Raw genomic sequence first — 14905 nt, forward strand, 5'->3', positions numbered from 1 at the left:
AGATGAAGAGTGGACCAGCAACAGACCCCTGGAACTACAAACCTATTAGTCTGCCTAGTCTTGTATGCAAAGCCAAGTAAAGAACCATCATGGCTAGCAATGACAAAAAATCTTAAGCACTGGACTCAACCCAGTATGGTTTCGGCAAAGGCCTACTGAACATGGGACTTCTTTGGGAAGGTCACCAAGACAATGGATGAGGGCAAAATAATGCATACTACCTTGACCTAAGGCATTTGATGCAACACCCCACTAACAGATTGTAAACAAACTCAAGTAATTGCACAAACCCCTATGTAACTCGCTGAATAGCCAGTTGGCTTACAGACATGACTCAGGAAGTTTGGATTTTAGAGACCACCTCCACAGAGAGGTAAGGTCACCAGTCATCCCCCAGGGCTCTATGCTAGGCCCACTCCTCTGACATCTATTTTTCAGAAGTCAAGGCCAAAGTCAAGGGACTCTGGCTTACCAAGTTTGCAGATTGTAAGCTAGGAAAAAATCAGATCCCCCCCCATCTTACAGTACAATGCAACACCGACAAATGACTGGCGCCACAGTTTAAAACTCAATGACAAGAATGTGTATTACATTTTGGAAATCTGCTACCTGGGAAACTACATCATTGATAAAACATCCATAAAAGTAGACACAGTAGTTAGGGATTTGGGGATTTCTGAAGATAATAACCTAGTTTTCAACCAACATGTCTTGGATAGTAAGAAAACCATTCTATTTCACTCAACTTACAATGGCATGACACCCAGGTCCAAAGATGTAATTGTGCCACTGTACTACTGCACTCGGCCCTCAGACCCATCTGAGTACAACATCCCCCTTCAGTACATGCCTGACCAGGCACATGCAGCAACTGAACCGCCAGACAGGTTCCTCACAAAAGATACAGAGAACAAACTCGAGTCATATGCAGATCACCTCAAAGTCCTCTCTCTCACTACACTTGTTTCCTAAAGAGTGCTGAGAGGCTATTTATGCCCACATACAAGGCATCCTTGGATCCTGCTCTGATGGACCTTTTAGATAACTGCAAAATTAACACTAGAACTACTAGATCTAAGGATTTAATAATTTTGCTTGGGACAAACACGACATGTTGGCGGGACAGGTATGCAAGAGAATCATCACTCTCTGGAATTAATTTCCCATCCCTACTCAAGTACAACCTGGACCAGCGGATGGGAAACTGAAAATTCAATTTTGGTCCGACACCTATGTCTTTGATGGACAAAAGCAGCAATTACATCATGCCCAACATACACCCCTTAAAATAAGCACAATAACTCAAGGGATACATTTGGATTGAATGGCTAGTCTTATAAGGGCCCCACTGGTCATTAGCCTAGTATATAATAAAAACTATGAACCTATTTCCAGGTCTCTGATAATTTACCTCAGTTGTGAAGTTCTTATGGGTATTAATCAAGCTCTAGTTGGGTATTAGCTTTGCGGACTACACAGTATAATTATAAAAGCGATGGCATTTGTATTAAATGATTTTCTTAATGTTATACTATCCCTAGCAATAAGGCCTCCAACTGTATCAACTAAATAAGAATGAATATTAGTTACCACTGTTAATTATTTATGATTCGTAAGATTGCAACGCACCCCAGTGTATAATTTTATATACCCATTGTGCACATTTTACAGTCAATTTTAAACTTGGAAAATAACTCACCTGCCCAGAGTTTCCTCCAAGCAACTCCTTGGAAGACTGAAGGGTTTGAAACTTCACATTCCAGATATGCAAATAACCTCAGAAAAGAAAAACAAGATCAGCAACACATACTGTACTGAAGTACATAGACCATTACCCTGTATTAAAAATTTAGGAATGCACAATATGGAGATGCTCCAGAATTAATAAAACAAGTCTACTCTAATTAGCATCACAGTTTCTAGTAAGCAGAGTTTGCAGCTTTGATTTAAGCAATATAACCAGTTATATGCAACTAATACAGCAGTGTTTTCACAGTGCCATCTTTATGATTCACAGCTGATCATATCTTAGGTGACAGTTAACTAAATTTTGAACATTGGGGAAAAAACCCTTTTCCTTACAATGCAGTGTGCTCACAGTAAGATTAAAGACAGGTGATGCAAGCAGTACTGCCCTGAATATATATATATATATATATATATATATATATATATATATATATATATATATATATATATATATATATATATATATATATATTTAGCTTCTCATATTTCGGCAGCTAAATGCAACTTCCCCAATGAGTGTTCAATGAAATTACAGGGTTGGAGTTTCAGATCTACAAAGATATTTATTCTATGCAACAGTTACTGCACTTCAATATATCAAAACTTTCTATATTAAGCAGCAATGCCCTAGGTCATTGGCAGTGCATGCTATTAGTACAAATGACCTCAAACAATGCTACTGATGACACAATATCCAAAAAACTTTAAATCAAAAATAGCAAACTTCACAAATAACGCATATTCAAGTTAAATACAGAAAAAATGCTAAGAATGCTACAATAATTGAAAGGCAGAGCCTCTAAGCATTAAGGTTTAAGAAACCACTGAAAAGATCAGCCATTTCACCTATCACCTAAGATGCGCTGCAAATTTAATAACCCCCCCCCCCATTAAGCAATTTTTCGCTAGAATTTGCAATGACCTATTCAAGCATTCATACTGGCTTTAAAGACTACCACAGAAATATATGATATGTAAAGGGAGCCCATTCCAGAAATGTGGGATATTTTGGGTTAGGTACTTAAACGCACCAGCTGGCACTGTTAATTTCGTGCAACAGGTTTAGGCCTCAAGCATGTTTGCCTCACCAGTGGTTCTACTTAGGTGAAGGAGTTCAAAGAATGCTGGATAATTCATACTATGGAAGGCTAAATAGAGATAATGAGGCAGCAGCTCATATGAGGCTAAGTAGAGGGATAGAGCTTTTAGTCTGTCAGAGTAGCCAAGCACACCAAGACCCAAGACATTTTTGGTGAGGAAAAATTGCAGTCTCGAGTTGGTTTAGGTGAAAACTACATACTGAAGATGGCATTATACTTAACGAGACACTTTAGGGAGGACATAAATGAGACATAAAGACAGGCCTGATGGGCAAGTTGAACAAGGTAAAAGGATTTTCTAGATGTAGCAGGAGTAAGGCCAAAACGTCAGCATTTTGAACATTGGCATCAGAAGAAACTTTGAACCAAGGGTGGACGCTGAAGATTAAACATTTTTAATTGTACACACCCTTAAATACCATAACTGAACATATTTCTGATTTTACAATATGGGCATCAGCACAAAACACCACTGGGAAGGCATTCAAGAAAGACTGCTGAACAGCTATGGCTCAAGAAGGGCTTTTTTTCTGTGTACTGTAGCCTCCTGAAGGTCATCACCAGGGCCATTAGTCACAACAGGTTTTAGAAAAAGGGGAAGAAAAACTGCTTTGCCAGAACCACTGTCCTTGAGCACAGGAGGACTTGGAATTCAAAAGTTGTTTTCCTACATTTGGCATCCATGGAAAACATGTCTAATGCCACAGTGGCCCTTAACAAGGTAAGCACATTTGTTTGGTTAAAACAGCCCTGTAGAGTTTTCTTTGTAGTTCATACATTGTTGAGCCTACAGCAAAAAGGGCACGAGCTGACCCTTCACTCTGACCTTAAAACAAGCACTGAAGGTAAATATCTTATAAGAAATGAGCTTTTTAACTGTACAAATCAACTGTTCTATTCCCCAGCACAAAACTCCTGTTTTAACAACAAGCGATGGGGGAGGTTACTCTGCAATGGTAAATTGGAAGCCAGGCTAAGCTGGAGGACTGTAGGCAGCAACAAAGAAATGAAGACCGTGTAAGGCAGATGCCCCTCAAGTAACACACATACTGACATCCAAGTGGAAGGCAGCCCACCCAACATGAATGGGAAGGGAAAAGTTCTCAAAGTCAGGCTGAACATTGCAATACCTGTGGCAGAACTCCCTAAAGTTAGTACTACTGCAACAGTGAGCAAATTAACATCAACTTTTCTCCATATCTAACACACACACTCTCACACACACACACACTCTCACACACACACACACTCTCACACACACACACACTCTCACACACACACACACACACACACACACACACTCTAACACACACACACACACTCTAACACACACACACACACACACACACCCTAACACACACACTCTAACACACACACTCTAACACACTCTCACACACACACACACTCTAACACACACACACACACACACACACACTCTAACACACACACACACACACACACACACACTCTAACACACACACTCTAACACACACACACACACACACTCTAACACACACACACACACACTCTAGCACACACACACACACATTCTAACACACACACACACACAAACACACTCACTCTAACACACACACACACACACTCTAACACACACACACACACACACTCTAACACACACACACACACACACTCTAACACACACACACACACACTCTAACACACACACACACACACTCTAACACACACACACACACTCTAACACACACACACACACTCACTCTAACACACACACACACACTCTAACACACACACACACACACTCTAACACACACACACACACTCTAACACACACACACACACTCTAACACACACACACTCTAACACACACACACTCTAACACACACACACTCTAACACACACACACCACCAGAGTGAAATGTAGCCAACTGTCAATACTCAGGGAGAGAGAAAAAAACTTGCCACCCCTATAGTGCTTTTTTTAGGCAAGATTCAAATGACAAATTCACCACCGTAACAGGTACAAGCAAGCAAAATCTGAGGGTAATGCTACTCAATGCTAGAAGTCTAAACCTCAAAATGTACTCACTCGAGGCACTCCTTACAATGGAGAACATCGACATCTGTGCAGTGATAGAGACCTGGTTCAAGGCTCCAGAGAGCACCCCTGCATTACCAGACTAATTCATACCACACTTTTTGGACACCTAACTTGGACCGAAGCACTAAAGGTGGAGGCGTGTCCATATTCATTAAGGATATCCACACCTCCAGGCTAGTTGCTCAGCATAATGCATCTGAGATTAAAGTGCAACACTGGGCAAGACCGCAATGCAAATTGTAGCTTGCTACAGATCCCCCACCGTGCCCAAAGATTCCCACTCCTCATTTCTTGATGCACTGGAAAATATTAGGGTACAACCTAACACCCTAATATTGGGCAATTTCAACTACCCCACCATTAACTGGGAAAACTACTCACGCACCAACTCTTGTGCTCAACGTTTTCTGGAATTCATAAATTCTAATGCCTTGGATCAACTTATCCACACCCCCCACCAGGGGCAGCAATATCCTAGATAGTTTTCCCAGTTAATGGTGGTCATTACCAACATGGGCAACTGGTGTTCCACACCAGAGGTGGATTCCTCGTTGGTCAGATCCGACCACAAGCAAATCACTCTAGACATCCACATCCCAGCCCCACCCCCCCATTAGGGAAACAGCGGTAAACATTTCTCTATACCGGAAGAATGCAAAGTACCTGTAATCACGGCTGCACAGTAAAAAACACACTCTCCAAAGCCAAGAACACAGCATCCATGGGACCTGACAATATCCCAGGCTGCGTTCTACATGAACTACAGAACGAACTGGCACCCCAAGTACCATGTTCAATCAGAGCCTCACCTCAGGCTTTGTGCCCACTGAATGGCACACAGCAATGGTTATCCCACTCCAAAAAGTGGGAGCCACCACAGACCCCGGGAACTATTGCCTCATTAGCCTGACGAGCCTGGTCTGCAAGGCCATGGAATGTATCATCATATAACTCAAACAATGACAGTGGTAATCTCCAAACTCTGGACCCTACCCAGTTCAGGTTTGTAAAAGGCAGATCAGGTCTCCTAAACCTGACAGACTTCTTTGAAGTGGTCAAAGCTGTAGATGAGGGTAAGGTGGTACACACAGCTTATCTAGATCTCGCCAAGGCTTTCGGCACCATCCCCCACTCTGGAATTATAAACAAACTCACTAAACTAGGTATAAATCCCTATGTCACAAGATGGGTTGCCAACTGGCTCACTGACCGGACCCACACTGTGAAAGTAGCAAACTCTAAATCCAACTTCAGACCAGTGACAAGTGGAGTGCCACAGGGTTCAGTCCCGGGTTCTCTCCTGTTTGGTATCTACTTCTCTGAAGTACTGGCTAACACAGAAGGTCTTTGGCTAACAAAGTTCACAGATGACTGCAAACTAGGAGCTATAATCAAATCTCCTAAAGATGTGGATATCCTACAAAAGGGCCTCACTGAAACAGATGTCTGGTGTCAAAGCCATGGTCTCAAGCTCAATTGCATAAAGTGCATGGTCATCCCTTCTAGTAAAAACTCTGTACCCATGAACTACCACATAGGCAGTAGTCTACTTAACACAAAGTGTGACAAGAGACCTCGAGACACAGGTGGACAGTAGTCTCTCCTTTGATAACCACATTGCCACAGTAGTCAGGAAATCCTTCTACGTGGCACATCTCATCACAAAAGGTTTCTCATCCAAGAAAGAAAAGAGGTCATTGTTCCCCTCTACTCATCACTCATTAGACCCATTATAGAGTACAATGCCCCTTTTGGTATTTACCTCACAAGACATCTACAACAACTGGAAAGGCCACAGAAATACCTCACAAAAAGGATTACCGGCCTCAAACAGATGCCCTACGCATACAGTCTCAAAAAACTCCAGCTTTACTCTGTCGCATATCGCCTACTCAGAGGTGATCTCTGCCTAACATACAAAGCTATGTCAAACCCAGAGCTGTTGGACATGCTCCATGTAAGGAAATCCCAATCCCTCCAAGCTACAAGCTCTAGGGACCTAAACCTTGTCACCACAATAAACAGAACATGCTGGTGGGATAGATTCTTGTCTCAGAGACTTCACATACTCTGGAACAAACTACCTATCTATATCAAACAAACCTCATTAGCACTCAAGAAAAATCTTGATGATTGGATAGGAGATGGGAAATTCACCCCGGGATCACTTCTGTGGCTCTGCTTGACAGGGGCACAGGAAAATAATTTTCTTGGGTGGCAAAAGCCAGGGTACCGTTTGGCTAGGCTTACATAGGCCCTATGGCCAATAGCCTAGTACCTACCTATGAACCTATTATCTGAGACTAAACTAGAGAATGCTGTCAATATGAAAAACCACCAAAGACCAGGGCTGACAGACCTGTCCCTCTACCTAGGAGGGATATACAATACAGTTTTGAAACAAATGGCAAAACATTAACATACAGCATCTTCACTATGCAGTGGAGAACCCTTTAACATATTTAAGTTAAATTTATCTCAACCATTTCAATAAGGAGCATAAATAACCAGACACTCACAATGAGAACAGCCAGTTACCTAATGCTCACATGCCAAGTCAAAGTTTTTACTGAAACTTTAATGCTGCAATGAGTTAATTACCCGCAGTTTACACATACTTAACACAAACACAAGTGTTCATAAATATATTTTAAGTTCCAGGGAAAAAGTACATTGCAGTCTTCGCGTATTTTGGTTAATCATAACTTTGAATGGTTCCTTGCAAAATAATGAAAACTTGCCATCAACAATACTAAAGTGGTTACCTTTTGCAGTACTATGCTGGGTCTGTGGCGTGCTCAGAACTACTACATGAGCTTCATTCAGCACCTTCACTGCTGTCACTACAACTGAGTTATCAGATTTTGGAAACTTCATTACCAGTGACTTTGGCAAACACTGATTATCTGGAACTTTCTGATTAACTGGGATGAGGATGTCAAAAATACATCCTGAAGAAGCTAGGAAAGATGGAAAGACAGTTATTTTAAATAAAATGTTAGTTTTATTTTTCAGGCTTACAGTTTTGAACAATACAGCATAAGTTAGTATTCTCTGCAGCATTTTTCATCTGCATTACCAAATTTATCAACTACAAGGATGAGCACAGCTTAATTACAAATATGTTAATGGCTACACTACGTAAAACTGCAAAAACAAAACAAAAAATATCTTGATGGCTTATTTTGCATATTTAGCAGAATACTAAATCCCAGCATATTTTTTCTTTTAAATAATTTGTGCAGTTATTATGCTACTATCACAGAAGTGAATGTATCTGGAGGAAGGGAGCAGTTCTTTATAACCAGTCTTCGGATTTACTTACCTTTTTGACTGCTTTCTTTAGTATAGATTGTTTGATTTCCTTGTAGTACAGCTTTTTTAAGCAATAACTAAAGGTTTACTTTTTCATAAAAAAAAAGTGGGAATGGCATAAACAAAAACAGTAACGCAATAAAATTGTTCATCTAAGTAAGGTGGAAGAGTACTTCGCAACTGAAAAGAACGTAATGGCTTGTAGTGATGAATTGTTTCTGCATGGACACTGCAAAGATCAACTTTTTTTTGATACAGAGTGCAAGCGTACAACAGTGACAACCAATGAGCAGCTTTGCAAATTGCCAAAGTTCAGCCATCTAGTAAACCACAAAAAAATGGATTCATCCACTGTTGGAACAAAGGGGAAACAAGTAGAAAAATCATCAAGTGTCAAAAGTTAAAATAGTAAATAGGTTCTAGCTGTGACACAGATGCCTGTTCATAAAAGTTTATATATCTTCATATCTAACAAGTTTCCTTGCAACGGACATCCAAACAGGAATGAAATCACAAAGTAGTCTACTTAGGAAACCACTTTGATGTACATACATTTTTTTCTCCTAACATTGTTACAAAATATTTGTCATCAAGAGATCAGAAATGCAGTTAGGTATACTAAACATTACAACACTTACAACACTTTTAAACACAACCACTACCAAAACTGAAACAAAAATATCAACATAGCATACTATTTTCTGCACTTCAACATCCCATCACGTTTTTTGTAAGCATCACCTTGTTATGACAACACAAGGGTACTATGATGATGCCATTTTGATTTTAGACAACTTCCTCTCACAATGTATTGTGCAACCCTAGAAGACTGGGTTCTTCGATGAACAGTTAACGCTCGTCTCTTCGCACACTGAACCTATCTACCAAAAAGGAGTTTAAGTGCATGTCAGCCTTGCTCTTAAGAGAGAGACTAGTTTAGCTTCACTGCTACGGTTTACTTACAGCTGCAACCCTAGAAATCATCTCCAACTTACCTGGACAAGAAAGCTGTTGAGGGATCAAAATGATTAAATGGAAACAGCCGTTTATTTATATAACTGAAAACTAAAAGACTAAACTTCAAATCTTACCTTTCCCCCACCATTCACTTTTTAACCACAATCACCCATCGGTAAATGAGTGCATTTACATTCACCTGTTAGAACTATCCATTTATTTAACTACTCCCTCTACTTTTTTTCCTTTCAATTTAAAGAAAACCCAAGTTCTTAAACTAAAAGCTGACAGTTTCAGTGCTAACCTACTTCTTAGCTTTGTACTGGATGCAAAATCCCCTTCTGGTGGATACTATTCAGGTATTTTCTGCCCATTCTACTTAACGCTATTTTAACTATTCCACAATTGTAAAGCAAAAACAAGGAAGGAAGAAGTGCAAGCCCAGAGACTGTTGTATCAACTCACTGTGGACTGACAAGTATAAATTTTAAATAGCAAAAGTCCAAATGCAGTATATTCATGAGTTCCCACAGCAACATCAGTCTATCAACTCCTGGACACATCAAATGCTCAACAGGAATATAAAAAAGCATCTGTTGATGTCAAATGCTGGTTTAACAAGCATTAGAACAAAATGGTCGAATCTGGTTTGATGCATGTCGAGTGTCCTTTTCAATGGCATTTTGTTATTTTGATTGAGGTATCAAGATTTTATTAAAAAAACGTGTAGTACTAACCAAAACACTTTTGCTAAGCAAACAGTAGAAGTAGCATAACTGTGTATGGCTGTTAGAGTACCTATATTACAGTCATCAAATCAGCCCCCTTTTTGTACATGGGGTGGGGGGACAACATCAACAATGATCACCACCTAGAACCAATGTTCACACTCGTAAGGGTATTCACCAACGTTCCCAGTTACATAATTAAAACTGACAGCACACCAACAAAATTAATTTAAAATAGACAATTTGTATTTCATGCACTCTAAAAGACAAGCAAAATTATTTAATGTTTTGCATAATACTATTTCAAAGTGTGAGAAAGAAATAAGTCAGGAAACTGACTGCTCCTGTCTCTGCTACACTCACTGATACACAAATTCGGAAAGTACACAAAATTAATGTAAAATCTGTGCACGGTTAGGGTGTTGGTTGCTATCCTTCCCTATTATTACTGCTATTATATTTATCAGAGTAGTGCACTTATCAATTTCAGGCTCAGATAGGGTGAAAACATTTCTCAAACAAAAAATACAGAAATGTAAGGAATAAAATGAGTTCAGACTAATTACATAGAAAAAAATATAGACATTTCAGTGAATAAGCCCAGTATGTCCTATGTGCAATATTACCTATACAAGTTGCACAAAATTTCAAAAAGGGAAATGCAGGTTGGTGAAGGGGAGCAGTATATCAGCCTACGCAGTGGAATACTCATTTAAAACCAAAAAAGTAATAGACAAAAAACTGAGTGCCCATACTTTTCACATAAGCTCCAAGTGAAAGTGCAATAATACAAATACGCACACATAGCATGCATTTCCAGCCAAAAATCAGCAAATGCACATTAATGCAGTCCACCACTGATGCCAGTAAACTCAGAGCCCTCAGTCAAATATGAAACACCAATTTTTATCCTGCAAAACATTAGACTATGGGGTTCTACATATTCAAGCTCACTCACTGCATGGGGAAACATTCCTGTTGCTTATGAACCAGGACAGTTTGCATGTTGTGATGGTAAAGCAAAACAAAGCATTTAAAAAGTCTGCAAAAACATTAGACTCTCTACCATTTTAAAGGCATTAAATAGTTTAGATTGAGGAAGCAATGGTAGGCAATGTTTACATTGCCAAGGTACAGGAACGATCCTGAGATACATGACTGAGAGCAGGTTGGTAATTGGAGCTGACACTCCGCTAAGCAAGTCCAGTAGCTTCAAGCTCTGCAGTGTTGACAACATCATGATTCAACAGTACTAAAGCTTTGACCACCAGACCTGTTGGGGGTGAAGTAAAATCAACATTTTACAATTAATATAAAATTGTCTGGCAGATGCTCTTTAATTTTTGTGCGTGTGCATATGTATGTGTGTATATCTATATATATATATATATATATATATATATATATATATATATATATATATATATATATATATATATATCTAAATACAGACAGATATACATTACATACACACATACAGTACAATAAAAATTTGCCTCCTTCGCATGTTTGTCATACTTAAATGTTTCAGATCAAACAAATTTAAATATTAGGCAAAGATAACCCAAGTAAACACAAAATGCAGTATTTATGTGATGATTTTATTTAAGGAAAAAACTACCCAAACCTACATGGCCCTATGTGAAAGAGTAACTGCCCCCCTTGTTAAATCATGAAGTAACTGTGGTTAATCACATTTTTTGGGAAAGCAGAGTTCAGTTTCACTAGCCACACCTAGGACTGATTACTGCCAGACGTGTTGAATCAGATCACTTAAATAGAACCTGTCAGACAAAGTGAAGTAGGCCAAACGATCCCAAAAAAGAAAAGATCATGCAAAGATCTAAAGAAATTCCGGAACAGATGAAAAACAAAGTAATTGACATCTATAAGTCTGGAAAAGGTAAGAAAGCCATTTCTAATGCTTTGGGACTCCAGCAAACCACGGTGAGAGCAATTATCCACAAATGGAGAAAACATGGAGAAAGCATGTAACAGTGATGAACCTTCCCTGGAGTGGCCGTTCTACAAAAATTACTCCAAGTGACGACTCATCCAAGAGGTCACAAAAGAACCCAGAAAAACATCTAAAGAACTGAAGGCATCAGTTAAGGTCAGTGTTCATGACAACCATAAGAAAGAGACTGGGCAAAAATGGCGTGCATGGCAGAGTTCCAAGGCGAAAACCACTGCTGACCAAAAACAAAGGCTCGTCTCACTTTTGCCTAAAAACATCTTGATGATCCCCAAGACTTTTGGGAAAATATTCTGTGGACTAACGAACTAAATATGAACTTTTTGGGAGATGGTACATCCCATTACATCTGGCATTAAAGTAACACAACATTTCAGAAAAACATCATCATGCGAACAGTCAAACATGCTGGTGGTAGTGTGATGGTCTGGGGCTGCTTCTGGACCTGGACGACTTGCTGTGATTGATGGAACCATGAATTCTGCTCTCTACCAAAAAACCATGAAGGAGAATGTCCGGCCATTAGTTCGTAAGCTAAAGAGCACTCGGGTTCTGCAGCAGGACAATGATCCAAAACACACCTGCAAGTCCACCTCTGAATGGCTTAAAATACAACAAATTGAAGGTTTTGCAGTGGCCTAGTCAAAGTCCGGACTTGAATCCAATTGAGATGCTGTGGCATGACCTTAAAAAAACGAGTCATGCTCGGAAACCCTCCAACATGGGTGAATTAAAACAACTCTTCATGAAGAGTGAGCCAAAATTCCTCAACAGCGATGAGAAAGACTCACTGCCAGTTACGGCAAATGCTTGATTGCAATTGTTGTTGCTAAGGGTGGCACAACCAGTTATTAGGTTTACGGGCAATTATTTTTTCACATAGTATGTAGGTTTGGATAGTTATTTTTCCTTAATAAAATCATCACTTAAAAATTGCATTTTGTGTTTACTTGCATTATCTCTGTGTAATATTTACATTTGTTTGATGACCTGAAATATTTAAGTGTGATAAACATACAAAAAAATAAGAAATCAGGAAGGGGCAAATACTTTTTCATTGCACTGTGTACAGGTGTACATATCTATATAACTATATATCTATATGTATCTATCTCTCTCTATATCTAAGTCACTCTCTCTCATATGTATATATATATATATATATATATATATATATATATATATATATATATGTATATATATATATATATATATATATATATATATATATATATGTGTGTGTGTGTGTGTGTATGTGTATATATATACATATATATATATATATATATAAAATCTATATATATATACACATATATCTATATATATATACATATATCTATATATCTATATCTATATCTATATATCTATATATATATATATCTATATATATACACATATATCTATATATATATATATATATACATATATCTATATATACATATATCTATATATATATATATATATATATATATATATATATATACATATATCTATATATATATATATACATATATCTATATATATATACATATATCTATATATATATATATATACATATATATATATATATATACATATATATATTATATACATATATCTATATATAGATATATATATATATACATATATCTATATATATATATATATATACATATATCTATATATATATATATATATATATATATATATATATACATATATCTATATATATATATATATATATATATATATACATATATCTATATATATATATATATATATACATATATCTATATATATATATATATATATATACATATATCTATATATATATATATATATACATATATACATATATCTATATATATATATATATATATACATATATACATATATATATATATATATATATATATATACATATATATATATATATATACATATATCTATATATATATATATATATATATATATATATATCTATATATCTATATATATATGTAATATATCTATATCTATATATATATCTATATATATATATCTATATATATATACATATATCTATATATATATATATATATACATATATCTATATATATATATATATATACATATATCTATATATATATATATATATATACATATATCTATATATATATATATATATATATATCTATATATATATATATATATATATATATATATATATATATATATATATATATATATATACATATATCTATATATATATATATATATATATATATATATACATATATATACATATACATATCTATATTAAACTCAAAAACTTCTAAATTAACACAAAAATAAAAAAAGCACTTGAAAGGAATCACACTAAGTCCGAACTGTTGATTAGCGCTTTCATCCTTTATGTACAAGGACTTCTTCAGATCTAAGCAAGCAACTCAAAATTTCTGTTTAAATAGGGAATACTGAGACATAATACAATATTCAAATTGTCAGACCAATTAGAATGAAACGTGTAAAATATGCATGATAGTACTTACAGCCAATGAAGTGATTTGTCAGAGGTATCAAAGTGGCTTACACTGTTGTATACTGTTGACCAATGTTACTACATAAAAAAAACTTTTCAGTCAAACCAAAGACATTGTTCCTGTAACAAATCAGAGCAATCCCCAGGCTATGTGTCCCCCTATGAAAGATTTAATGACTCGTTCAATCTTAAATGTGTCTTGAAATGGTTGCAATAATGTTCAGTGTCATATTGCAGCCCATTCCAGCTTTTTGGAGGATGTTGGTTTTCCCAGTATATGGGGAATATTGCAGTTTATCCCAATTTATGGAAAGTTTTTTTACACTATAAAGCAGGGGTTTACTGCTTAAATGCTCTTTCCAAGGGAGTCAATGAAGAATGTTCGTACACTGTGAAGCATGAGTTTACTTAAATTCTCTTTCCAAGTGTGTCAATGCAGAATGTTCTTACACTATAATACATGAGTTTACTTTTCAAATGTACTTTCAAAGTGTTTCAGTA

General features: G+C 36.7%; 1 protein-coding gene across 1 annotated transcript in view; it reads right to left on the reverse strand.

Moving 5' to 3' along the window:
• NOL11 (nucleolar protein 11) overlaps nt 1-14905 on the reverse strand; it is a 1613635-nt gene that overhangs the window by 596145 nt on the left and 1002585 nt on the right. The window contains exons 5-6 of the mRNA XM_044086719.1: nt 7695-7889; nt 1700-1776 (exon numbers count right to left, since the gene is read on the reverse strand). Coding sequence (XP_043942654.1) covers nt 1700-1776; nt 7695-7889 — 272 coding nt within the window. The remainder of the gene's footprint in view (nt 1-1699; nt 1777-7694; nt 7890-14905) is intronic.

Source organism: Protopterus annectens, chromosome 10.part0 (assembly GCF_019279795.1).
Source record: "Protopterus annectens isolate FY-2018-M chromosome 10.part0, PAN1.0, whole genome shotgun sequence".
NCBI lineage: Eukaryota > Metazoa > Chordata > Ceratodontiformes > Protopteridae > Protopterus > Protopterus annectens.